Source organism: Lepidochelys kempii, chromosome 23 (genome assembly GCF_965140285.1).
Source record: "Lepidochelys kempii isolate rLepKem1 chromosome 23, rLepKem1.hap1, whole genome shotgun sequence".
In the NCBI taxonomy this organism is placed as follows: domain Eukaryota; kingdom Metazoa; phylum Chordata; order Testudines; family Cheloniidae; genus Lepidochelys; species Lepidochelys kempii.
Window position 1 is genome coordinate 2,497,455 of NC_136402.1, and position 26,221 is coordinate 2,523,675.

Sequence of the window (26,221 nt, forward strand, 5' to 3'; positions counted from 1 at the left end):
TAGGCCTCCAGCCTTATGCTAACTCGCTGAAGCTAATATCTGACGGGATACAGGCCAGTTGGTTTCTTGCATTACTGCTGAATATAATGCAAAGCAGTCAATGTAATAAAGGCAAGCCAGCCCACTGGGCTACGGTAGCAGTAAATATAATGAAGCAAACTAGCCCACTGGGCTCCGGTGGCCCCGGAGAGGCGGCGATTCCCTCCCCGCCTGTCTCTCCCCTGCCTGCTGCCCAGGATTCCTGTTTTGCTGACCCTGCTTTCACATTCTCCAGGAAAAGCCTGCAGGTGAAGATTGTGGACGATGAGGAGTATGAGAAGAAGGACAACTTCTTCATCGAGCTGGGGCAGCCGCGCTGGCTGAAACGGGGCATCTCGGGTAAGGGGGGGTACCTGCTTCCATTGCCACGCTGGAGTTGGGGGATCCCTGCTTCTCCGCCCACCTGACGTGTTCCTGGTCTAAAGCCGGGGTGGGTCAGTTTGCCACCGGCTCCCTGTCCCTGTGCGAAGAGAGGGGGCATGTCCCATTGTGGGGGCCATCGCAGTCAGGACTCCTGGGTTCCAGTTTTGGTGTAGGGAGGGGAGTGGGGTCTATTGCTTAGAATGCAGGACTGGGAACCAGGACTCCTGGGTTCTATCCAAAGCTCTTGGGGGAGGGGGGAGTGGTGTCAAGTGGTTAGAGCAGGGGGGCTGGGAGCCAGGACTACTGGGTTATATCCCTGGCTCTGTGAGAAGAGTGAGATCTCATGGTAATGGCATGGAGTGGGGGCAGTGGAGGGGAAGCCAGGACTCCTGGGTTCTCTCCCAGGCTTTGAGAGGGGAGTGGGGCCTAGTGGGTAGAACAGGGTGGGAGTCGGGGCCGGGAGTCAGGACTCCTGAGTTCTGTGTATTCCTGGCTCTTGGGAGGGGAGGGGAGCCTAGTGGTTAGATCGGGGCGAGCGTGAGTCAGGACTCCTGGGTCCTGCTGCCAGTTGTGGGTGGCGGTGATGATGATTTCAGGACATCGTGCAGGGCAGGCTGAGCCGGGCTGTGGGGCACAGCGGGAGACGTCAAATGTGTCAGATTTCTTTAAGGAGCAACGTGAGAAATTCTGCTTGGAGAACAACCCTCGCTCGCATCCCGCCTGGCCGGAGGCTTTGCCCATGGATTCTGATGTGTGTGCATTATGAATCCAGTTTATCGGATCCAGCTTCTCCGGCCCCAGCATAGGAGAGAGGGCAGGGCTAGAGAAACCTTCCAGTTAATGGGACAGGAAAGATCAGAGGTGTAGTGGATGGGGATGCATCTCTGGTTACTGTGCCAGTTGTGACTAACTCGTATTACAACCTGCTGCCCGTTCAGCGAAACAAGTTTGCCAGGTCTCATCCTGGTTCCTTGCGGGCAGGAGCCCAGCTGGGAAAAGCCCAGCTTATGGGCGATTGCCCCACTCACCCCACTTCTGAGCCCGGCTTCCTGCCTTCAGCCGGGATCTTCCCTCTGGTTCCCCTCTGCGTGGCTCTGATCTGCTGGTCGGGCTCATCAGATGTTCTTTCTCCCTCTCTCTCTCTGCAGCTCTCTTGCTAACTCAAGGTAAGACCCTTTCTCCTCACCTCGTCCTCTCCTCCATTCTGCCCTCCCCCCATCTGTCCCCCAGCCCGCCCCAGTGCGGGTGTCTCCAGGGGGCCAGGAGCATGGGACTCCCAAGCCTTGTTGGCCGCCCATCGGAAGAGCAGAACTCACGCCGTTTCCCAGGGAGTGGGAAGTGCCGGAGAGGCCTGCGGGTCCATGCTTGCGCTTTCTGATACAGTTCCACGTACAGCAGCTTAGGAAGGGAAATACATAAAGAAGAGATGAGTAGCGTCATAGATTCCCAGGCCTGACGGGATCATTCTGACCATAGACTCATAGAGATGTCGGGTGGGAAGGGACCTTGACTGGTCATTAAATCCAGCCCCCTGGACTGAGACAGGACCAAGCCAATCTAGACTGTCTCTGACAGATCTGTCCAACTTGTTCTTCAAAACCTCCCGTGACGAGGCTTTCTAAAGCTTTTCTCATTTTTGTCGCTCTCCTCTGGGCTCTCTCCAATTTGCCCCCATCTCTCTCTTAAATTGCGGTCCCCAGAATGGCACCCAGCATCCACAAGGGTGACCAGACGCCCTGTTTGGGCCAAGCCAGTCCCCTTTTTAAGCCCTGTCCTGGCCATCCTGACTTACCTTTTGGCAAAAGTGGGCATTTAGTTGGCAAGAGCCAACGGGACAAACGCCCACTTGCACAAAACCGTGGGGCGGGCACCCCAGCGCAGAGGAACGTGCAGGGCGGTGAGTGACACTAGCCCCCCAGAGGGAGCCGGCTGGCTCGGGCCAGTGACTCAGGTCAGCCTCATGCGCAGGGGGCAGGAGGGTCAGGGCACAGGACAGCCCCATGCACGGGGGGCGGGGGGGCAGGGCTCGTCTGAGGCCTCCCCAGCGCCGAGCAGAGCGGGACAGTTGCCTCCCGGGTCTCACATACGACACTCCTGTTCACACACCTCAGAACGACATGCGCCTTTTTCACAACTGCATTGCATTGTTGACTATATTCAATTTGTGATCCACTCTGACTCCCACGCTCGTGCTCAGCCGTATGACCCCCCCAGCCAATCCTTCCCCATTTTGTGGTTCTGTATTTGATTTTTCCCCCCTAAGTGAAGGACTTTGCACTTGTCCTTATTGAATTTCCTCTTGTTGATTTCTGACCAATTCTTGAATTTGTGAAGGGTGTTTTGACTTCTAGTCCGATCTCCTCTCTAAGGCAGGCCAGAGACCTTCCCCGAATTAGTTGCTGTTTAGACTAGAGCAGACCCTTTTTAAGAAACTTTCAATCTTGATTTCAAAATGGCCAGTGATGGAGAGTCCACCATGCCCCTGGATACGTTTTCCCACTGGTTAATTACCTGTATATTCAGGCCTTGTAGAAACAAATTGGGATGGGAATGTCTATAATGCAGCTTTCATATGTGTCCTCCATGGCTTAACACGTTTCCAGGCTCACCACATGTCCTCCATGGCTTATCACCTGTTCTCCATAACTTAACATGTGTTCCCCATGGCTTACCATGTGTTGTGAGGCTTACCGTATGTTCTCCACGGCTTATCACCTGTTCTCCATAACTTAACATGTGTTCCCCATGGCTTACCATGTGTTGTGAGGCTTACCGCATGTTCTCCATGGCTTATCACCTGTTCTCCGTAACTTCACATGTGTTCCCCATAGCTTACGATGTGTTGTGAGGCTTACCGCATGTTCTCCACGGCTTATCACCTGTTCTCCGTAACTTCACATGTGTTCCCCATGGCTTACCATGTGTTTTGAGGCTTACCGCATGTTCTCCACGGCTTATCACCTGTTCTCCATAACTTCACATGTGTTCCCTACGGCTTATCATGTGTTGTGAGGCTTACCGCATGTTCTCCGTGGCTTGGCACCAGCTGGCACAGACAGAAGTGAGGTCTGTGCGCAGTCGGAAGCCAGCTACGTGTAGCGTGGGCCAAGAACATTTCAGTAAAGGGGTCTGGGGAGGACAGAAAAGTTCTCCCATAATACACTGCAAAGCAATTCCCAGAGCAGCTCCAGGCCCTCAGAACCCTGGGATATGCCCCCGCCCCCCGAATCCTAGCACCCAACCCAGGTCATGGCAGTGCCAGTGTGGACGTGGCTACCCGGGTGTGGGCATGTGCAGTTGCAGACCCTTGCAGGCGGGCGTGTTAAGCGTGAGTCGGCATGCACGTCAGCTAAGCCCTGGGGAGGCTCACTCTGCAGTGCAGATGTACCCAGGTGGAGGAGAGGTGGGTACTGCCCTATCCAGCCTGTTGGAACATAGGAGCCCCCCTGGCCTGTTGTCTCACCTCTGACAGCAGCCGGGGGCCGTTTTCAGCAGAAAACGTTGATTGGTCGTCAAAACCCCCCAATTGTTTTCAGCCCCCAAACCCCAAACCTCTTGAGACCCAAACAGCAAACATTTTGACCAAAAGTGACCAACATTCCCGCACACACACACACCAAAAAAAGTGGGCCCCAAACTGCAAAATATCCCATGTTCAGCTGAAAATGTTCCATTTTAAAGCATTTGATTATCGGATTGGAAAAAAACAGGCGATTTCCTGGGCTTTCTTTCGGACAATTTGCCAGTTTTCCGTCAGGGAGGAAAGTTTGGATGGACAATTCCCTATTCACCCTAAAAACGTTCCAGCCCTGCTCGGGCCTCGTCCTGCGGTTGCTAACAGGGGGCACTCCCGGGCTGTGTGTTTAGCTGCCCGCTGGCCGGCACCCCCGGGCAGATAAAATACTCCATCCTGCAGGGAGCAGCTGGTGATGTCAGTGTTGCTGGGCTGGGCTTGGTAGCAAAGGAAGGGGGAGAGTCCATCAGCTCAAACCCAGTGACCGTGGGTCTCTGCAGTAACGCACCCTGGTGTGGACGGGTGCCGGGCTGGGAGAGGGCTGCCCAGGAGAGCTTGCTTGCATAGTGCAGAGAGCTTTGCAGGCAGGGAAACCAAGGCTGGGGACGGGAGGCAGGCTGGGACTGAGAGCAATTGAAGGAGTGTGTGTGAGAGAGAGAGCGTGTGTGAGTGGGAGGGAGCGTGGGAGTGTGAGGATTGTGGTGATGTGTGTGTGTGTTGTGGGTCTGGGTGTGTGGATTGTGGTGATGTGTGTGTGTGTGTGTCTGTCGTGGAGAAGTGTGTAGCTCTGCTATGGGCCACCGTCGGAGACTGGGCACTTGGAAGAACGGCCCCCGATCGGACCCAGTAGGGCAGTTCTGAGGTTCTTGTGGAAAGTCTCGCAATGCTGTTGTGAACCCCACGTGGTTACTTGGCAAATGCCAGAAACCCCCGGCGGGCAGCTTAAGGCAGTCCCTCCGTGACGCTTGCAAAGAACTGGCGTAAAATAACCGGTGCTGATGAGAGCCAGTGATTCCAGGAAGAAGACTGAAGTGGTTTGGGCATGTTGGACAGATGTCAAAAAACCGCATCTCTACACAAGCCCTTGTGTGGATGCCACCTGGCGGAAGATGGCAAAGAGGAGGACAGCAGACGATATACAGGGAAGATGTCGCTGTCATGGAAACGGGACGATAACAGAGCAGGAAACGTGGCATTAGGCAAGCGGAGGTGGAAAGACAGGCTCCCCTCATGTGTCACAAAGCCTGAGAGCAGCTTTCAAAAAAGCCAGTTCACCCCAGCTGGGGATCTGGGACCATTGATTGGGTCACTTAAACTTGGTCTCCAACCCCAGCTTTCTGGGTTAGAAAGGTCATTCCAGGCGCTGGGAGATGAGTCACCAGAGGAAAACCCACTGTTCGGCCAGGTTCAGTGGCGGCCTGAATTCTTTTGAAATTGCACCAAACCTGAAACAGGAAAGGAAGAGCTGGCAGCCCAGCGGGGCAGGGTGTCAGCCAACCAGGGGAGGGTGCCAGCCCCCTGAAGTGTCCTTGGCAACATCACCCTTAGATGGCTACTGGGAGGGGACACATCACACCAAGCTGATTGTAATTAGAGAGGGAACCAGATTGTCGCTATCTCCCGTGGCGAATGGCACACATGGCTGGATGTTAATTTCCTTCCTGGAAACCGTCAGGATGGGTTTTCCCTGCAGTACAGCACTGGTGTGGGTGTGCACTCACCCACGCACCCACGCACCCCTGCACTGCTCTGCATGCTCACAGTAACCCACATACAGACGTAGGCAGAACACACCTGCAAAACACACATTTCTTTGACCCAGTTCGGTAACCAAAACTTGGGGCTCTGGGGGGTGATTTCTGGGAAGAGGAGAAATGGAGGCAAGAGGCAGGTATTTCTTTGATGCAGTCCGGTTTAATTACAAGGAGCATATAGACTCCCATTCCCTTGAAACACAGGAGGGAATCAAATAACAGGAGACAGCCACTTTGCTCGCAGTTCCAAGCCCCTTTCCAGGCAGCACATTGCCCAAAAATCCTCTCTCAGCTTTTTCTCCGGGCCATCCTACCAACACTGCTTCCTTCCCTCTCTCCGTGTCTCTGGTCTTCCAGCCTCTCTTTCACTTGCATGCACAAACCTTCATAAAACAGCGTCCTCTCTGCCCACATATGCCTTGCGTGTGTCTGCGTTTTCATCAGGGACATCTGCTCATGTTCTGAGTGGACGCTACTGTTTTAGGGTCCCTACTGAATAGCTTCTGAAGGCTGTCTCATATGAAGGTCAGTGGCTACTCCCAGCACATAACACATGACTATACATACGTGCCAAGACATGCAGGCCATGACACATAACCACAGATGGCCATATATGCGAACATATGTACACGTGCCAACACAAAGCATGCTGGCACACGCGTGTCCACCCTCACACGCATGGACTCATGCACACACATGTAACCACACACACATCGGTAAACCTCCACATAGAAGTACGAAATACACACGCACCAGCTTATATACATGCTAAGTTAGATGAAAAATAAATTAGAAAGCAGATGTTTATGGAGCGGTCCCTGGGCAGCTCAAGAAACAGGCTGCGGCCAAGTATTAGAGGCATAAAATATTCGAAACCTTTCAAGCGGTGTTTGCTCTGCCCTTTAAAAGGATTTGATGTAGGAATAATATTGGAACAAAACTTTCAGAGCCGTGATGTATACCTTTAGGGGGCAAGTGCTGGGTTCTGATCAGAGCAGAGACTGGGAGCCAGGACTCCTGGGTTCTATTTCCTGGGAGCGGAGTGTGTGTGGGGAGGTCTAGGAGCAGGACTCTTGGGTCCTATTCCAACTCTGGGAGGGGAGTGGGGTCTCGTGGTTAGAGTAGGGGGTGGGGGGCTGGGAGCCAGGGCTCCTGGGTTCTGTTCCATGTGCTGCTGGCCGCTTGCTTGCATGGGCCTCCGATTTCCCCCTGCTGGCTGGTGGCGCCGACCTCCCTGCTTTTGGCTTCCCGGAGCGTCTGGAGGGATAGATAGAGAGATGGGTCTGTATGGGGATGGATGGATGGATGGATCTGTATGGGGATGGGTGCAGAGATACATGGGTCTGTATGGGGATGAATGGGTGGATGGATGGGTCCGTATGGGGATGGACGGATGGATGGGTCCATATAGGAATGGATGGATGGATGGGTCCATATGGAGATGGATGGATGGGTCCATATGCCCATGATGGAGAACCCGCTGCCACCCCGGGTGAGTTGTTCTGGCGGCTGGTTCCCTGCCCTGTTACAAACCGGTGCCTTCTCTCCAGTCTGTCCCCAGCTTCCCCGTCGGGCTGTCGGATCCAAAGCCGACCAAGCGCAGTGGGGATATTGGCTTCCGTTGGCTTTGGATCGGGACCTTGGGGCGGAGCCCTGCCCGCGGGAGGGGACATCCCGGGCAATGGGCTGCGTCACCTTCCGCATCTAGCCCGTCCCAGGCGAGACCAGGGGCTGGTCCGCTCACACCGGTGCTGGCTCCGTCCACTTCACGGGAGTCGCTCCCAGGGAGGGAAGGCAGAGTAGGGGTCAGGGTGCTGGCCTGGCAAGTCCCTCTCTGGGCCTCAGTTTCCCCATCTGTATTACAACAGCGCTGCCCTGCCTCCCCGGGTGTGGGGAGGATAAACGCGTTACAGGAGTGTGTGGGGCACTCAGATGCTGTGGGGAGGGGGCCAGCGATGTCCCTGAGGCGCGAGGTAGATGGGGAAACCGAGGCGGCTTCTGGGAGGCTCACTGGTTGTGTCCTGTCCAGTCGACGGGGACAAGAAGCTCTCGGCAGAGGAAGAGGAAGCCTGGAGGATCGCCGAGATGGGCAAGCCGATCCTGGGGGAGAACTGCCGGCTGGAAGTCATCATTGAGGAGTCGTATGACTTTAAGGCAATGACTCCGCGCTCCTCCGCCGGGCTAGCGTGGTCTGCAGGCTGCGGGCTGGGAGTCAGGATTCCTGGGGTCTCTCCCCAGCTCTGGGAGGGGATGGAGGGTCTCCAGATGAGTTGATGAACCGCCTGGAAGCTCTCTCAGTCATGGTGTGCGTACCCCCGGTTGAGAACCACTGGGCTAGTGATTAGAGCAGAGAAAGGGCATCCGGACCCCCCAGTGATCTAACTACTAGGCCGTGCTTCCTTCCTGAGACATTCGTTTCAACCGGCTCGCACCAAACGGGACCAGGCCTCTCCGCCTCAAAGCTCCCAGCACAACACTGCTCCATCCCCCCGGTACAGCACCGTGCGTCTGTCACGCCTGACCAACAGCACCCAGCAAGGAGGTGGTGGGGAGCAGACATAGGGTGTATTGGTCTTCCCACCCCCCCAGGGGGCAGCAGCAAACTGGGGGGACTATCGTCCTCCGGGAGCAGGGCAGGAGGGGGTAGAACTGCCCCCCACACACACACTATGGGAGAACAGCAGGGTGGCCGCTCTTTCTTTCTTTCTTTCTTTCTTTCTTTCTTTCTTTCTTTCTTTCTTTCTCCAACACACTCCCCGAGAGGCCACATGATTCGGGGGGGGGGGAACAACAGTGGGAATTCGGGGCTTGTGTGACTCCCCCCTGCCAATGTGCCCAAGTGCAGGGACCCACTGCTCGGGGGTGACAGGGGGGTGGCTCTCCAAGGCCCGTTCCGCCCTCGAGGCTGGGACTGGAGCTGAGATCTGGCAAACTCATCTCGTGGAGGGGCACACTGAGTGGACCTTGCTGGTCCCACCCCTCTCCCTTCCCCCCACCCCCCTGATTTGGTACCTGGAAACTGACTGAGCCCCGTCCCCGACAGAACACCGTGGACAAGCTGATCAAGAAAACCAACCTGGCCCTTGTCATTGGCACCCACTCCTGGAGGGAGCAGTTCCTGGACGCCATCACCGTGAGCGCAGGTGGGTGCCAGGGCTGGCTTGGGCTTAACCAGCCCGCGTGCTCCACCCCAGAGGTGGCTGCATCTCAGCACCGGGTGAGGGATCCCTGTATAACTAGCCCACATGCCCCACACCAGAGGTGGCTCCATCCAGCATCAGCTGAGGGGTCTCTGTGTAACCAGCCCCCCGCGCCCCGCCCCTGAAGTGGCTGCATCTCAGTGCCAGGCAAGGGATCCCTGTATAAACAGCCCCCTGCCCCACCCCAGCAGTGGTTGCATTTCAGCACTGGGGGCCGGCACACTGGCTGACATGCTGCCGTTCCCCGCCAGGTGACGAGGAAGAGGAGGAGGACGGGCGGGAGGAGAAGCTCCCGTCTTGCTTCGACTACGTCATGCACTTCCTGACGGTGTTCTGGAAGGTGCTCTTCGCCTGCGTGCCGCCCACCGAGTACTGGAACGGCTGGGCCTGCTTCAGCATCTCCATCCTGGTGATCGGGCTCCTCACCGCCCTCATCGGCGACCTGGCCTCCCACTTCGGCTGCACTGTGGGCCTCAAGGACTCCGTCAACGCTGTGGTGTTCGTGGCCTTGGGCACCTCCATCCCGGGTATGCAGCCTGGCACGGCCCGCGAGCTACACAGGGCTGGGGCTGGGCAGTGCCAGGCGAAAGCCAGGGGTTGTGGGGGTGCTTTGCCCATAGAGTACACGAGGGGGCACGAGGGGGCTCTGGGCTGCAGGGAGCGGGTTGGGGGCTCAGTAGGGGGCGCTCTCCCCGGGCAGTGCGGCGCGAGGGGGTTCTGGGCGGCAGGGAGCGGGTTGGGGGCTCAGTAGGGGGCGCTCTCCCTGGGCAGTGCGGCGCGAGGGGCCTCTGGGCGGCAGGGAGCGGGTTGGGGGCTCAGTAGGGGGCGCTCTCCCTGGGCAGTGCGGCGCGAGGGGCCTCTGGGCGGCAGGGAGCGGGTTGGGGGCTCAGTAGGGGGCGCTCTCCCTGGGCAGTGCGGCGCGAGGGGCCTCTGGGCGGCAGGGAGCGGGTTGGGGGCTCAGTAGGGGGCGCTCTCCCCGGGCAGTGGGGCGCGAGGGGGCTCTGGGCGGCAGGGAGCGGGTTGGGGGCTCAGTAGGGGGCGCTCTCCCCGGGCAGTGGGGCGCGAGGGGGCTCTGGGCGGCAGGGAGTGGGTTGGGGGCTCAGTAGGGGGCGCTCTCCCCGGGCAGTGGGGCGCGAGGGGGCTCTGGGCGGCAGGGAGCGGGTTGGGGGCTCCGGAGTGGCTCCGTTCCCTGGCAGGCAGGGCTGACCTCAATGCCCCAGGGCGACGCTAGGGGACAGTGGCTTTTTCAGCCAAGACTTCACCACCAAGATCATTAAAGATGTGATGGGACATTTTACAAGAGTTGGAGCACCGGCAGAGCTGGGGGGGCCCCCAGGGCTGGGCTAGCAGGGGCTACGGGTCAGGAGTGAGGGGCATCGGCAGGGCCGGGGGCCCCAGGGCTGGGCTAGCAGGGGCTGCGGGTCCGGAGTGAGGGGCATCGGCAGGGCCGGGGGCCCTAGGGCTGGGCTGGCAGGGGGCTGTGGGTCGGGACTGAGGGACACCAGCGGAGCTGGGTGGGGGGCAGGGCTGGGCTAGCAGGGGCTGCGGGTTGGGAGTGAGGGGCATCGGCAGGGCCGGGGGCCCTAGGGCTGGGCTGGCAGGGGCTGCGGGTCGGGAGTGAGGGGCATCGGCAGGGCCGGGGGCCCTAGGGCTGGGCTGGCAGGGGCTGCGGGTCGGGAGTGAGGGGCATCGGCAGGGCCGGGGGCCCTAGGGCTGGGCTAGCAGGGGCTGTGGGTCGGAAGTGAGGGGCACCAGCGGAGCTGGGTGGGGGGCAGGGCTGGGCTAGCAGGGATGCTGGGGGTCTAAGGTGCCAGCCCCACCGGCCAGCCCCCAGCCAGGGGGCTGCATGGGCGGCTCCGTGGCCGCGAGCTGATGCCCCATGTCTCCCCCCCGGCAGACACCTTTGCCAGCAAGGTGGCCGCCCTGCAGGACCAGTGCGCCGACGCCTCCATCGGCAACGTGACCGGCAGCAACGCGGTGAACGTGTTCCTGGGGCTGGGTGTGGCCTGGTCGGTGGCCGCCATCTACTGGGCCGCCCAGGGCCAGGACTTCAAGGTGCAGACGGGCACGCTGGCCTTCTCCGTCACCCTCTTCACCATCTTCGCCTTCGTCTGCATCAGCGTGCTCCTGTACCGCCGTCGGCCCGGCATCGGGGGCGAGCTGGGGGGCCCCCGGCCGGCCAAACTCCTCACCGCCGGCCTCTTCCTGGGCCTCTGGTTCCTCTACATCCTCTTCTCCAGCCTCGAGGCCTATTGCCACATCCGGGGCTTCTGAGCCGGCGTCGGGGGGGGGATGGGGCGGGGGGGACGCTGCCCCCCCCACCGTCCCCTTTGCCCAGAGACACCTCCTGGGGGGAAAGGGGGGGGGTCCTGCTCCATCCCAGCACCCAGATCTTTGAGTGTCCTCTTTTGTTTTTGTGGGGTCTGTGTGGAACCAGGAGCCGTCCCCTGCCCCAGTCTGTCATGGGTGCAGCCATTATATGGGGGGGGACAAGCCCGCCCCTAATTTTTAGCACCTGATTGATGTCACCGCCCCCCCCCCCCCCATGAACAATCCCCATGAACATCGGATCTGGCACATCCCCCTCAGCGTACAGGGGGTGCGTGGAAGCGAGCGTGACCCCTAGGGGCTGGCGAGGTTTGGGGGGATCGGAGGGCAGGGAGGTTTAGGAGAAGGGGGAGACGGGGGGGGGAGTGCCACAACAGTCCCCCCCCACCCCCATGGCGTTTTCGTTTAACTTGTTTTGTTCAGCCTCGTGCTCTTCTCCTCGGGTCTGGGGACGGGTTGGGGCGTTGGCCGGCCGGACGCGGACTCGAGCTGCAGCAGCTGCTCGGCTGGGCCTGGCGGGGCGATTTGGGGGGCAGTAGAACGGACGGGAGTGACTCGATCCCCACCCCACCCCCGGCTCTGGAGAGGTGCAAGAACCAGCCGCCGGATCCCACCTGCGGCGGAAGAACAGCGCCCCCCCCATGTCGGCCTGCAGCAGGGGGCCGCTCGCAGCGGGGGGCTCGGCAGCCAGCCAGGCCGGTGGTGTGTGTCCTCCGCACCCCGCCGGCCGGCCGGCCGCTCGTGGACGGGGGGGCCACCTGCTCCTCAGCCTGGTCTGACGCCCCGGTGCAGACGTGTGTGTGTGTGTGTGTGTGCGATGCACACGCACACGTACCGTGCACACACCCACCCACCCACACACACCCACACCCACTGCTCCACCATTCCCCTCTCCCAGCGCCTCTTCGTGCGCCCCGTTCCACAGCACATCCCCTCAGGCCATGGGGCGTCATCATTCCATGGGGCAGGGCATGACCCGCCCCATGGTGGTGCTGGGGGGGGGGTGTGGGAGGGGTTGTCCCTTGATCCAGCCATGTAGCTCGTCAGTCACCATGTGGAGCTGAGGGGAGATCAAAGTCCCAAATTGCATTAACCCCCGAACTCCAGGGGCCTGGCCCCACGGGGATGCTGTGATCTGTCCTTGCCCCCACAGACCTGGGTCAAGCCATTGATGGGAGCTGTTTGCAAAGGGGGACAGAGGGTCCGATCCCTGCTGTGTGATGCCAACTGGCTTGGGTGGGGGCACGTGACATCATTTCGAATAGCAGGGATTTTTTTTCTGGCGCTGAGATGCAGCCACCTCTGGGGTGGGACAGAGCAGCTGTTTGTACAGGGAGCCCTCGCCCGGCGCTGAGCTTTCCCAAGAGAGCTCCAGTAAAGCCAATGGCTCAGGTAAAGCCGCTGAAGGTCCGCATTGCTCACTGGCTGCACGTCGGAGCTTGGCGAGGAGGCAAAGTAGGCCCAGATGAGGAAGGGCCACTCCAGAATTTCCAGCAGGAGGGGGCAGAGGAGCGGCTGGTGGGGGCTGCATGGAAGATGCATATATTAAAATTACAGGGGGTCTGGAAAATGGGGTTTTTTTCCATGCTGAATTTCAAGTTTTTGGTGAAAAAACCCCTAAATTATAATATTTTGGCTGCAAACAGAACTATTTTAAGTCTGAAATGCCAGTCCAGCGCTGCATGGGCAGTGTAGTTCAGCTCCCAGCTCCATTCTTAATTGGGCTGCTTGTTTGGACTACATCTCCCATGAAGCACCACAGCCTTCCGGCTTGGCCACGGTGCAACATGGGAAGTGAAGTCTGGCCGGGGAGCGCTGCCCATAGAGAACGGGAGAGGAAGGCACCCAAACTACAACTCCCATGGGGCTCCCCGGCAGCTGATCAGACGGGACATATCTTCATTTTGGTTGGAAAATTGTTCATTTTGGGGGCATTCGGAGGGAGTGTTAAACCAAAACATGGACGTTTTTGGCGGGACGCAGCCAAGTCTGTCAGAAACCCAATTGTCTAAAGAACAGTTTGAGTGACAAGCCCTAATTAGGGCCTGCGGTGGCTTTGGTCGGGGTGGTGCAACTGGGTCATTTCCCTGTTAGGCGTCTGCGTCTTTCAAAGCGGGGTGGTTGGGGGGGGAACTCCTCGCTAGAGCATTGAGTTTTATTCTTTCTGAGAAGTATCCCCAAAGTCCAGGAGTAAAAAAAGCCTTATTAAATGGGGGGGGGGGAGGAAATATGGGTCCTTTTCAACCTGGCTGGTTGTTAGCCAGCGTTCCCAGCTCTCACGATGCGGGGTGTGGTTTATAAAACCCCAGCTCCGGGACGGGGGGAATTAGCTGAGAATCTTGGCTTTAATATTTTTTTAAAAAACACACGTTTCTAGCCCTTCTAGCTGCAGAGAAAAGCCTCCACAGGTCCACTGCCAGACGACAAAACGAACACACCCTTCCAGGCCCCGTTGTGTATTCTTTGTCAAATGCCCTGGGTTTTTTTAAGCACCTCGCAATTGGCTGCCTTGTAATTTTTGCACAGGCGAGGCGTGGGCGTAGGGTGACCAGTTAGCAAGTGTAAAAAATCGGGCCAGGGGCTGGGGGGTAATAGGAGCCTATCTAAGGAAAAGCCCCACATATCAGGACTGTCCCTATAAAATCGGGACATATGGTCACCCTCCGTGGGCCCTGGCCATGAGCCACGTGGCTGGGGCTGCACGGGGAGACTTGGCCCCATGCAGAGGGCAGGGTTTTTAACCTGGATTTCTTACCACCATGTCCCGGTTTTTTTGGACGACGACACTTTTCAGACCAGGGATTTTGTAGCTTGCCGGCCTGGGCCGGGGCGGGGAGAGAGGCCGTCTCCTGCCCCTTCTTTCTAGTCTCTTTCTTCTCTGTCGGTAGTTTTGTCCGTCACCTTTTGAGACGCTGGGTCTCTTTCTGTACGAATTGCCATAAACCTTTGAATATTGCCTGTTAATGTCTTCGTGGCCGAGAGAGCGCGGTGGGGAAACATGCATGCCACCCTCCGGGACGGCCGGCTGACTTGCCGAATACATTTATTTTGAAGAAAAGAAAAAAAAAAAAAAGAGGCACGAGAACTTTGTGTTTTGACTTCAGGGGGACAGTCGCTTTCTTGCTCGGCTGGGTTCCCACGCTGCCCCCACCCCCCAATCAGGGCCCCCCCCCCTGCCGTCTCACCTGGTCTCCCTTGCCCCTTCCGGACACCCACAATCAGACCAAGGGGCTCATCTGACACACTATCTTTGCCCCCCTTTCCACCCTCGTTCAGCTCAATGGACCCGCTAGGCTGGTGCCGCCCCCCCTCCAAATGCCCCATGTCCTGGGTGAGTAATGGAGAGGTACAAACCTTTTCTGGCTAAGTACACAGGGTGTCATTACCAAGGGAGGCCACGAGAGGACGCGCCACCACCGAAAACCGAGCTGTGGCCTGAGGTTGCGTGTTCTGCATTTTCTCAGGCGTTTGTATGTAGCCTTGCTTAAGGGATGCGCTGCTCTCACCACTAGACCCCACTCCCCTCCCACCGCTGGGAAAAGAACCCAGGAGTCCTGGCTCCCAACCCCCTACCCCATGCTCTCACCACTAGACCCCGCTCCCCTCCCACCGCTGGGAAAAGAACCCAGGAGTCCTGGCTTCCACCCCGGACCTCCCTGCTGTAACCATTAGCCCCCAGAGTCAGGGATAGAACCCAGGAGTCCTGGCTCCCAGCACCCCCGCTTTAACCACGAGCCCACCGCAGAGCGAGGGATGGAACCCAGGAGTCCTGACCTGCCTATAATCGTGCCCCCCCCCCAACTCAGTCCAGCTTGCCCAGCGGCTTGGCCCAAACGGGTGTGAGACCCCCAACTCCCGTTGCGGCTCTAGTCCTTTGTGGGGGTTTTTTTGGGGGGGGCCGGTGTTAAGCGGGGACCCCCCCCTCTCCCGGGTCCCAGCAGCCCCTATTTCGGGGGTTGCTCTACGCTACCCATGCAGCGAGTTCTCCCTTCCTGCCACAAGGTGGCGCAGCTGCTCCAGCCGTGGGGCGGGCGGCGCTGGCCTGCGAGGCGCCTGGTGCCCGCGGGCCTGGAGCGAATAGAGACCAGCCCGTGGAGCCGCTGGGGGGGGGGGGCGGTTACAGCCTGGCCAGTGGAACCCCCCCCCCGCCAAAATAGCCAGGGGCAAATCTAGCCCAAAGAGAGGGCAGCCGGGAATAGTGGGTGGGCTCAGCAGGGGGCTTCTCCCCTCGCAGTCAGTGCTGGCCCCAATGCCCCAGTGTGGCACTCGGGGGCGCTGGGCTGCGGGGGGTGGGGCGGGGGGCAGGGGGGCGCTGGGCTGCAGGGGGGTGGGGCGGGGGCTCGGTGAGGGGTGCATGGCCACCCTACGCAACACCAGTCGTCTCCCGCACGCCGGGTCTGGGCAGCGCTCGGCGGGATGGAGGGCGGGGAGGGGGGCAGGGGAGAAGGGAGGTGCTGCGGACCCAGGAGTCCCCTTGGAGCAGCAGGTGCTACCCCCCCCCCCAGCAGCTACAAGTAGGAATGGGGGGGGGGCTCCTCTGGTTTCTCTTTGTGTGTGTGTGTGTGTGTGTGTGTGTGAGAGACACTGCCCCCTGCTGGAGGGGCAGAGCCCAGCTCTGTGTGTGTGTGTGTGTGAGAGACGCTGCCCCCTGCTGGAGGGGCAGAGCCCAGCTCTGTGTGTGTGTGAGAGAGACGCTGCCCCCTGCTGGAGGGGCAGAGCCCAGCTCTGTGTGTGTGTGTGTGAGACGCTGCCCCCTGCTGGAGGGGCAGAGCCCAGCTCTGTGTGTGTGTGTGTGAGAGAGACGCTGCCCCCTGCTGGAGGGGCAGAGCCCAGCTCTGTGTGTGTGTGTGTGAGACGCTGCCCCCTGCTGGAGGGGCAGAGCCCAGCTCTGTGTGTGTGTGACAGAGACGCTGCCCCCTGCTGGAGGGGCAGAGCCCAGCTCTGTGTGTGTGTGTGTGAGAGAGACGCTGCCCCCTGCTGGAGGGGCAGAGCCCAGCTCTGTGTGTGTGTGACAGAGACGCTGCCCCCTGCTGGAGGGGCAGAGCCCAGCTCTGTGTGTGTGTGTGTGAGAGAGATGCTGCCCCCTGCTGGAGGGGCAGAGCCCAGCTCTGTGTGTGTGTGTGTGAGACGCTGCCCCCTGCTGGAGGGGCAGAGCCCAGCTCTGTGTGTGTGTGTGTGAGAGAGACGCTGCCCCCTGCTGGAGGGGCAGAGCCCAGCTCTGTGTGTGTGTGTGAGAGAGAGACGCTGCCCCCTGCTGGAGGGGCAGAGCCCAGCTCTGTGTGTGTGTGTGAGAGACACTGCCCCCTGCTGGAGGGGCAGAGCCCAGCTCTGTGTGTGTGTGTGTGAGACGCTGCCCCCTGCTGGAGGGGCAGAGCCCAGCTTTGTGTGTGTTGCCCACGTCTCTCCGCCTCTGCCCACGTGTGACTGGGCTGGGTCTCCCCAGAGCCCCTGGCTGATCCCTGGCGGGCCCCACATCCAGCCCCTATGGCGTGTGGCCGCCCCCCGCCCCCCGGCCCTGCACGCCTGGCATTAGCAGCCAGCGTGGAGACACATCCCCGGCGGCTCCCGGCCTCGCCGCGGCCCCGCTGACCTGCCAGGAGCAGCCAGTGATGGATGGCTCGGCCAGGCCGCGGTGTCAGCGGGGGCCTGACCTCCCAGTGGTCGCCCAGCCAGGAGCGACTGACCCCCCCGTCCCACCCCCAGCACAGCCTGCCCAGCTGAGCTGTGGTGCAAATTGAACCCCGGGGGCTTGCCGGGACGGGGGCAGGGAAAGCAGGAGAGGAAAAGAAAAATGAATCAATAAACTCCGGGGTTCTCTCCCTGGTTCCAGGAGGGGAGTGGGGTCTCGTGGTTAGAGCAGGGGGCTGGGAGCCAGGACTCCTGGGTTCTATGCCTGGCCAGGGGAGTGGCATGCAGGGGGCTAGAGGAGTGGGGAGTGAGCACTAGGATTCCTGGGTTCCTTCCAGTCCTGGCTTTGCCCCTCCCCCTGCTGTGGGACCTCAGGCGGGTCACAGGGTCTCTCCCCGCTTTTACGTGCCAGCCCTTTGGGGGCAGGGGCTGGCTCAGATCTGGGTCTGCGCCGCACCGGGCACAAAAGGGGGCCCTGGGATGCTACCATGACCCACATCCTGTGAGCGCTGCGCTGCCCCCTGCCGGGGAAGGGACCTTCCGGCCTTTCCCAGCATCTGTCCTTCCCTTTGTCCTCGGCTGCAGGCTGCGAGGAGTCGGTTCTCCCGGCCCGGCCCGGTCCCCCCCAGCCCCGCCCATGGCTGGGCTAACGCGCTCAGCTGCTTCCCCCGACAATGGTGGGATTTGGATCCACATCCGAGCCGGGCGGATAATAGAGACGTCGTTGCGGATCCGCGACCCCCCGACACTCCGGGTCTGACCTTGGCGGCTCTTTTCATTGTGTGCCTTTTATGCCCCGAATATGATTTCCAAAGGGGATTAGCCACTTCAAAAGGGACCTCGGCTTTGATGCGGCTTTGCTTTCCCACCTCACCCGCTCCCCACCCGGCTGCTAAAACCCTGCATTCAAAGCTGGCCTGTGTGTCTTTGGTGCAAACCTGATTAAAGGCCCCTCCATTGTTCGGCTGGAAACTTCCAATCGGCGCAGGGTTTAACCCCAACTAAAAATAAAAGCAGCATTTAAAAAACACAAACCCTCCATGGCTGGAGCGAGGACACGAAAGAGGGTCCCATTTGCCCTCGGAGAGGGCCGAGGTTTGAGCGTGGCGAGCAAAGGGATTATCCCCGGCAGTCCCAGCACGGACCCTCTCCGTGAGGTCAGGAAGCTGCACCAGGCCGACATGGGTTCTGGACTGGAACTCGAGACTCCTGGGCTCCTGAGGGCACCAAGTCAGGGGGAGGATTGCGGAGCGGGGGGGCGCGTCAGGAGCAAACCCCAGTTTTACCCACCCATGACTCATTCATCCCTGAGCCTCACGCTCCCGTTTGTGGTGGGCACTTCCCCGCTCTGGGCAGGAAAGCACGGCCCCTTTGCAGCCTGGCTTTCAAAGGCACCTTTACTCCCTGTGTGTGCAAGGGAGGCCCAGCGCCCAGACACCAGGGTGAGAGGCTGCCCCTTAGTGGCGCGTAATAAAGAACGATGCCAGCTCCGAAGAGCTGGTGGGGCTGGATCACACATGGCGGAATTGTTCACTGGAACGGTGGAACCCCGCCCCCCGCCATCTTGAACCCTTTAATCCCTGAGGATTTGGGGTGGGGGGAAGAGGTCCCATCCTTGGGTCCCACACGCCTTGTCCCTCTCTGGAGAATTACCACCCAATAAGGCCTGATTGCATCAGTTACTAATTGCAGCCACTTCTGGAGTGTGACCCGTGGCCAAAAAGATACCAGCCAGAGGTGGGGTAGAGCTGTCTAAGGCAGGGGGGGCGAAGGAATCTCTGCACGGGGGGGTCTAAACCACACTCTGCCCCCTACGGGCCCGGGGGGGCAGGGAAAGCCAAATACTCCGTCCATCGCCGTAGTACCAGGCGTGCCAGGCGTATCTGTCGCTCTGACCTCCCTGTCACAGGCCCAGCGTGGCTGGGGAAGGGGCACGCTTCCCCCAACGTGGCCCCCCGCCGATGTGTGCCCCTCCCCCCCGCCCTGGAGGGACCCCACTCTGAGACCAAGCTGGACCTTTGGGCTCCCGTCCCTCTCCTTCGGGGCGGAGCACCTGGAGGGTTCTTTTCCCATCGACATTCAGGACCACTGTGATCACCTGCCCGGCTTAGCACGGGCCTGGATCCCACCCAGCACTGCCAGCCAACTCATAGCGGAAATAGACCCGACCTTGATTTCTTGCAGGGTTGTCTTTGCACAGGCAGGATCGACCCTAAATCAACCTTTCGCCCTGCCTCCCGCCCCCCCCCCCACGCCCCAAATCCCAGTAACCCCTCCCCCAAGCGCGGTGCGCGTCCCGAAATGCAGCCCGGCCTCTACAGCTCTGCTTCGCGGCCTCTCTCCTGAGCAAGCCGGCCCTGAGTATGTTTCATGGGACAATTTCCCATTGCAAACCGAACCGTTTCGCAGGCCCATGGCAGTGGCAGCCATATATTTGGGGGCGGGGGGAGGGCAGGGGGGGGATGGCTAACTGGATTCCTTTGACAGGTCTTTTCTACGGCGATATGGCAGGTCAGAGTTTTACGTGCTATGATCAGGTTTCGCCCTTACGGAAAGGACACGTGCGGGTGGCTCTGAATCAAAAAGTGTTTGAATTTTCATTCTGCGGCACGTTTCAAACGTCTGGATGTTCATTCTGATTTGGAATGAAAAAATGGGGTTAATGATACATTGCGTTGACATCTGTGGACGGGACGTGCTAAGTATCAGATATGGTCCTACGTGGAAGACCAGTCCTGCTTCCCACTAAAGTCGCTAGGCAGGGAAAAGCAACAGGCCGCTGCCCATTCACACCAGCTGAGCAGAATCCTGCGATGGGCATGTAGGACTGGGGTGAGCCTGGGGCTGAGGGTCACGCCATGGGGAATTGGAAAGGCCGTGCCCCCCGGTTTGTCACAAGACCACGGATCTGACCTTTCACCTCCGCAGCATGTGGTATTTATGGACTCCAGATGTGCACGAGAGACGCAGCTCTTGCTACCGGGTTTTCACTGAGTTTGGCTTAAAGTAACCCGTTACAGTTACCAGGGTAAAATCCTGGCAGGATCTGATGGGTAAGAGCAGCAGGGCGGGCTGGGAATCAGGACTTCTGGGTTCTGTCCCTGGTTCTGGGACAGGAGTGGGGTCTAGTGGTTAGAGTTGCGGGGGCTGGGAGCCAGGACTCCTGGGTTCTGTCCCCAGCTCTGGGAGGGGATGACTGGTTCGAGCAGGGCACTAAGAACCAGGATACCTGGGTTCTGGTCCAATCTCTGCCACTTTCTTGCTCTGTCACCCCGGGCAAACCATGTGCCTCAGTTTCCCTATGTAAAAGGAGGGTGTTATGATCTAGCAGACAGAGGGTGGCTGGCTGGCTGTTAAGGTGGGCAAATCGGGAAGGGGGCTATAGCTGGGTGGCCTGGGGGGGCGGGGCGGGGTTGGTGTTAAGCCATCATCCTAACGAGCCGGTCTCCAGGAGCCAGCGCAGTAATTGCCCTGCACTCGCGGAGCCAGCGGGGCAGACTAAATACAGGAAGTGTGGGGTCAAGCGAGGAACCCTGGGAACAACCTGAGGGGCCCACCTCCTGCCTGGCCTGCCCCCTTAATTGCCCCCTTAACAGCCGAGCCAAACAGGACAAATAGCCTCATTTAGACGGAGCCTGAAACCTGAGCCCCTTTGAACGGCCTGGACAGGGCGGCGTAACTGGTGTAGTGGGGTAGTTGTTTGGGGAGGGGGGATCCTGCAAAGAGAAGAGCCCCCACAATAGCCCTGCTCAATGGGGTTATTGTGCAGTCAGGGTCCCCAAGCACCAGGTGTGGGGGTGGTTCTCCGCCCTGGGGGAGCAATGATGGGGCGAGTGCTTGCGACGGCAGCCACTTAGGGCGAGGGGCTGGTTCTTCCTAGACCCCTGGGTCCACTGCTGTGATACCCCCAGGAGTATTGTAACACGCAGCATCCTTCAGAGTAATACTCCGGGGAGTATTCCACACCCAGCCCCTTAGGAGAGCGCCGGGAGTATTGTTACACGCAGCATCCTTCAGAGTAATACTCCGGGGAGCATTCCACACCCAGCCCCTTAGGAGAGCCCCGGGAGTATTGTTACACGCAGCATCCTTCAGAGTAATACTCCGGGGAGCATTCCACACCCAGCCCCTTAGGAGAGCCCCGGGAGTATTGTTACACACAGCATCCTTCAGAGTAATACTCCGGGGAGTATTCCACACCCAGCCCCTTAGGAGAGCCCCGGGAGTATTGTTACACACAGCATCCTTCAGAGTAATACTCCGGGGAGTATTCCACACCCAGCCCCTTCGGCGAGCCCCGGGAGTATTGTACTATATAGCACCGTGAGACACTGCTGTCTTGGGTCACTTACCCTTCAGAGGATTTAATACACAGCGCTATGCTAATCTTAGGATGGTTACAAGCTACAGCCCTGTTACGCTCCCTAGAGCAGGCCTGTCACGCACACCATGCGGCTGATGCTCCAAGAAGTATCTGATACACACAACATCTTTTTGGTACGCCGAGAAGTGCTGTCTAGACAAGGCACCATTATGATGGTCTTGGGAGTATTCTAATACACAGCACATTTATACCGATCCTCCAAGTAGCTGTTCCCAGCTCTGCCACTGGGCTGCTGAGTGACCTGGTGCAACTCACATCCCTGTTCAGTGCCTCAGTTTCCCTAGCTGTAAAAGGGGATAATGACACTGGGCTGCAAAGCACTTTGAGGTCTCCAGCTGAAGAAGAGCCGGGGGGGGGGGGTGTTTTTATTATAGGGACCTAATAGCTCTTCTGGGCAGTATTTTTGTATATCCCTACCATAATACACCTAATAGCAATAAAAATATACAGCGCCTAGCGCCTGGTCCATGACTGGCACCCCTAGGTGCTATCATAATTCAGATAACAACAGTAACTTTGCTCAGGTTTCTCTGGTTGTGTTAAGTTAAAGGCGACGGAAATCCAGGGCCGATAGGGGTAGCCCAGCTGGGGAGATTCCCCCTGCCCAGGGGACCTGGGGAAAGGTCACCCAGTGAGCATGGTGATGCCTCCAGCCTCTCACCCCCTCCCTTCGCTGAAGCTAAATGGCATTAGGAGCTTGGCAGCTAGGCAGCAACAAAAGCAGCTCCCCCCCGCCCCCCAGCGAATGGCCATTTCAGGGGCATGTCATTGTTCCCCATGGGGGTTTGTCCTCGTGCCGGGGACTTAAGTGCGCCTCCCAGAGCAGCGTGGGCCCCATTACTTGCCCATTTTAGCTGCATCCTGCCCCGCAGGCAGCGAACTGTTTAGTAACCAGCTGGACCCACTGACCTGATTTCTTTAAACCCACTGCTGGGAGGGAGCCGACCACCAGCCTAGGCCCCTCCCAGCCAGCCCCAGCTGCCCCACCCCTGCCCCAGAAGCCCACCCCCTCTTTCAGAAGCAAAAATAAACCAAATTCAAGGCGGATTCATCCTGCCACCCGCACCAAGCAACTCCTGAGCCCCTCTGCATCCTTCCATTCCCTGCCCGCCCCTTCCCTGCTCCTTGGCTTCTGGCCAGCCTAATTCCCTGGGGCTTAATCAGCTGCCCTCTCCACCCATAAGCTCTTTCCAGATTGTTTTCTCAGGGGGATCAAACAGCTTGTAATTGAGGTAGGGACGGGGCACCGGCCCTGCGCCAATTCCCTTTCGGATTTTGGCTGGGCCGAGGACTCACGCCACTGAAACCTCCCGGGGTAACAGGATAACACACCAGGCCTCTAATCATTCTTGCAGACAGGAAGCCTGGGTCCTGTTCTTGGCTCCAGCCAAGACCTCAGTCACATCATTTTGCTCTCCTTGCCTCAGTTTCCCCATCTGTAAAAGGGGGATAATGAAACTTCCAAAGCATGTGCCTGGGGTGGTGGAAGGAATACTGCTCTTAAAGGGGCTGAATGTGTAACAAGGCCCGGGTCTAACAACCTTTTGCTCTAAAGTTATGCAGAGACGAACATGCCGGGGTGGGGGACAGAGGAATCGCTCTGTCTGTCACTAGTCCAAGAGGGGGACTTAACACCGCAGGGGACATGCAAAGAGCAGACAGAGCGGCTGCAACCACAGGCGCTGAATCCATGGGTGTGCCAGGGTTCAAGCACCCACCCAAAAAAATAGGGGCCAGATTACTCTTTTGTGGGCCCGGGTGCCTGGACTGCGGCCCCACCCTCTGCTCTTCCCGCCCTCTGCCCCGAGGCCCCTCTCCTTGCCCCAAGGCCTGTCCGAGCTTGGCCCCGCCCCCGCTCCGCCGATTCACCGGCACTGCTCACCACCTGCAGCCCGTCCCGCCTGGGCAAAGCCAGCATGAAAGCCCCAGTGCAGCCGAACGGTGATGACGCGCACCAAGGGCCCGGGGGCAGAGAGCAAGAACCAGGCTCCCCGGCCCGGATGGTTAAAGGCGCATGGGTGTTGCCGCGCGTGGCGGACGGAGGCATCAAGTCTCGTTGTCAAAGGGGATTTAGGCCGTAGGAGAGTTATTTCGTTCCAAAGGCGCCCTCAGCGGGGAGGGGGCTCAGGGGCGTGACCGCATGTCATGTGGGAGTCAGACGCTGGGGTGATCATAGAATCATAGACTATCAGGGTTGGAAGGGACCTCAGGAGGTCATCTAGTCCAACCCCCAGCTTGAAGCAGGACCAGTTTTTGCCCCAAATCCCTAAATGGCCCTCTCAAGGTTTGAACTCACAACCCTGGGTTTAGCAGGCCAATAGCTCAAACCACTGAGCTATCCCTCCCCCCAGCCGTGATGGGCAGCTCCGCGTAGCCACACAGCCGGCGTGCAGGCCCGCAACCCACAGGCGCTCACCGAAAGGGCGGGTGACCTTGTGGGCAAGGCAGTGCATCTCGTCCAGGACACCCGGGTTCAATTCCCTCCCCTGCCGTGGATTCTCTGTATGACCTTGGTCATGTCACCTTGGCTCTCTGTGCCCGTTTCCTCTGCTGATAACAGGGGGATCGCAGCCCTTCAGGACAGGAGCTGTCTGTGCAGCGCTCGGTAAACAGGGGCACCCCAATCTTAGTCAGGCCCTGTGCAGCGCCTGGCACAAAGGGGGACCCCTGATCTCGGTCAGGCCCTGTGCAGCGCCTGGCACAGTAGGGGCCCTGAACTCATCCAGGGTCTCTGGGTGCTACCATAGTCCAAATGTTACCTCTCTGCCCCCGTGCCTGTTGAACGGCACTGAGGTTTGATACCCGGGCCTGCAAGCTCTCCCCCAGCTAAAGCCAAAGGGCCGGCTTGCCATTGCCACTGTACTTTCTCGCTCGTTTGTCACCAGGCTGATATAATCCGTCCCCTCTCTCCCATTCAGCTCCCACCTTCCCCAAGTACTTTGCAGAATCCTTCTTGTGCTCCGGATTTATCGCTCTTTGTTGAGCCTGAGAGCGAAGGAGCCTTGCTCTCTTCTTCTTTATTAAAGGACAAGAAAGAGGGGACACTGTGGCTTTAAAAAAAACCCCAGCTTTGCAGCACCTGTCCAAGGCTTTCAGAGTCTGGCTAAGAAAAATGGAAGTGAAAACCACCTTCATTAACATAAAACCATTTAGGTGATCAATGGTCCCGGCCCGTAAACAACGATTTTAATCCATAGAGCGGCTGATTGGGTTGTGCAGCTCTCTGCCTGAGCGCGACGGCTCAGCTGACAATGGGGAAGAAAAATGTTTGTGATTGACCCAGGAGTGGAGCACAACCTAGAAAATTAAAACCGAGCGCGAGAGAGAGGGAGAGGGGAAGAGAGGAGGGATGATTCAGAGGGGACGAGGCTGGGAGCCAGAGGATGAGTTATGGTACCCAGCAGACTCCTCTCTGCAAGAGGGGGGGTGGGGAAGGGAAAGAGGCAATTAGTAGGGCCCGTGCTCCCCCCCGTAACACCAGCAAAATGCAGCCCAAGTTGCCCGTCCTTTCCTGGCTGCACCTTGGCCAATGGGGCATCCAGCCTGCGGGGCTCAGAACTGCTCCATTCTCCTTCCCCAAGGCCTGAGCTGCCAACCCCTACCAGCCACGGCCACCAGCCGAGCGGCCACGGGGGTCAGCCCCATGGTCCAGCTAGCCGAGTGGCCTCTTCCCACAGCGGCTGGTGCATGAGAGGGAACGAACAGGCCTGGGCAGTTGGTGACGTGACCCAGCCCCTGTCGTCCAGGCCCAGCGTCTTGTTTTTCCACCCTGGTGGCCAAACCAAAAAAATCCCCTCCCCCCCCAAATTTCATTTTGGGTCAACCCCAAAGGGGAAGTTGGGTTGTTTTCCTCACCCAAACAAATAAACTGCCCCGAAATGTCATTTTGGGTCAAACAAACTGTTTCGTTTGACCCCATATGTATATATATATATTGTTTTCATGTGTTGGTTTTGATTTTCTGGGGTTCTTTTATTTTCATTTAGTTCTTGGGCATTTTTCACCTTTTTTGTTTCCTTAACACACCCAGTGACGGGTGGAAATGAAACAGCGTTTGGAAACAAAAAAACAAAACAAAAAGGTTTCGTTCTGAAAACGGCAAAACAAAAACAATGACTTTTTCGAACTCCCTCCCCCCCACGCCCGAAATGAACACGAATTTGTGAATAGTTTCAGCCAACCTGAAATTGCCTTTTCTGGCAAATCAGCTACTCCCCTGGAAAGCCTCACCCCGTTCTGTTCAACGTGCCTGCTGTGAAACCCCATTTCCAGCAACTCCCATAACGAGCTGAGAGCAAATTCTCCCTGGGCCAGATCAGGGCCCCCTCCATGCACAGAACTAGAGCAAGAGACAGCCCATGCCCCACAGAGTGGGGGAAACTGAGGCACAGTGCTGGGAAGTGACTTGCCCAGAATGATAGACAGAGGTGGAACTAGCCCAGGTCAGTTGCCTCCCAGCCCTGTGTGCTAGCCACTGCACCACATAAGTAGCCACCTAGACCCTTAGCTTCGTCTGATCATCCTCTTTTCCATCACCCTCCCCCCGGCTTTCTCCCCTCCTTCCCAGAACTGCAAGGTCACTGCAATAGCAAGCTCTGTTCCAGTTTCCAAGTGGATGGCACATGAGAGGCTGGCGTGACCTTCAGCCACTCCGAGTTCCCCTTTTGTTCCATTAAAGGGCATAATTAATAATTATCACCGCGCCTCCCACGAGTTCCTGGAAAATGGGATCGTTATCCTTAAAAACCCAGCCAAGAGAGCACCCAGCGCCAGACCTCTCCCCTACCACCGCCACCCGCTCCCGCGTCACGTTCAGTCCCTTTTACCGGCACGGCCAGCCGGGCCAACACCAGTCGCTCAACCCCCCAGGCCTGGCCTGGCCTCTGGCCCACACTAGAGGCAACTCCATTCAAGCCACAAGGACGGATTAGCCTTGAGGCTCGGGTCCCTTTCCACCGCGCCGGCAAGCAGACTGAGCAGGATGCCTACTTTACAGCCCCACGGAGCTGCC

At 58.7% G+C, this 26,221-nt stretch overlaps 1 protein-coding gene across 1 annotated transcript in view; it reads left to right on the plus strand.

The window, feature by feature from the left end:
• The window catches only part of SLC8A2 (solute carrier family 8 member A2), a 78,430-nt gene extending 64,276 nt beyond the window's left edge, over nt 1-14,154 (plus strand). Inside the window, exons 3-8 of the mRNA XM_078850048.1 lie at nt 275-378; nt 1,551-1,568; nt 7,700-7,824; nt 8,714-8,813; nt 9,122-9,397; nt 10,768-14,154. Coding sequence (XP_078706174.1) covers nt 275-378; nt 1,551-1,568; nt 7,700-7,824; nt 8,714-8,813; nt 9,122-9,397; nt 10,768-11,144 — 1,000 coding nt within the window. The 3' untranslated portion in view covers nt 11,145-14,154. The remainder of the gene's footprint in view (nt 1-274; nt 379-1,550; nt 1,569-7,699; nt 7,825-8,713; nt 8,814-9,121; nt 9,398-10,767) is intronic.
• Nucleotides 14,155-26,221: the final 12,067 nt, after the last annotated feature.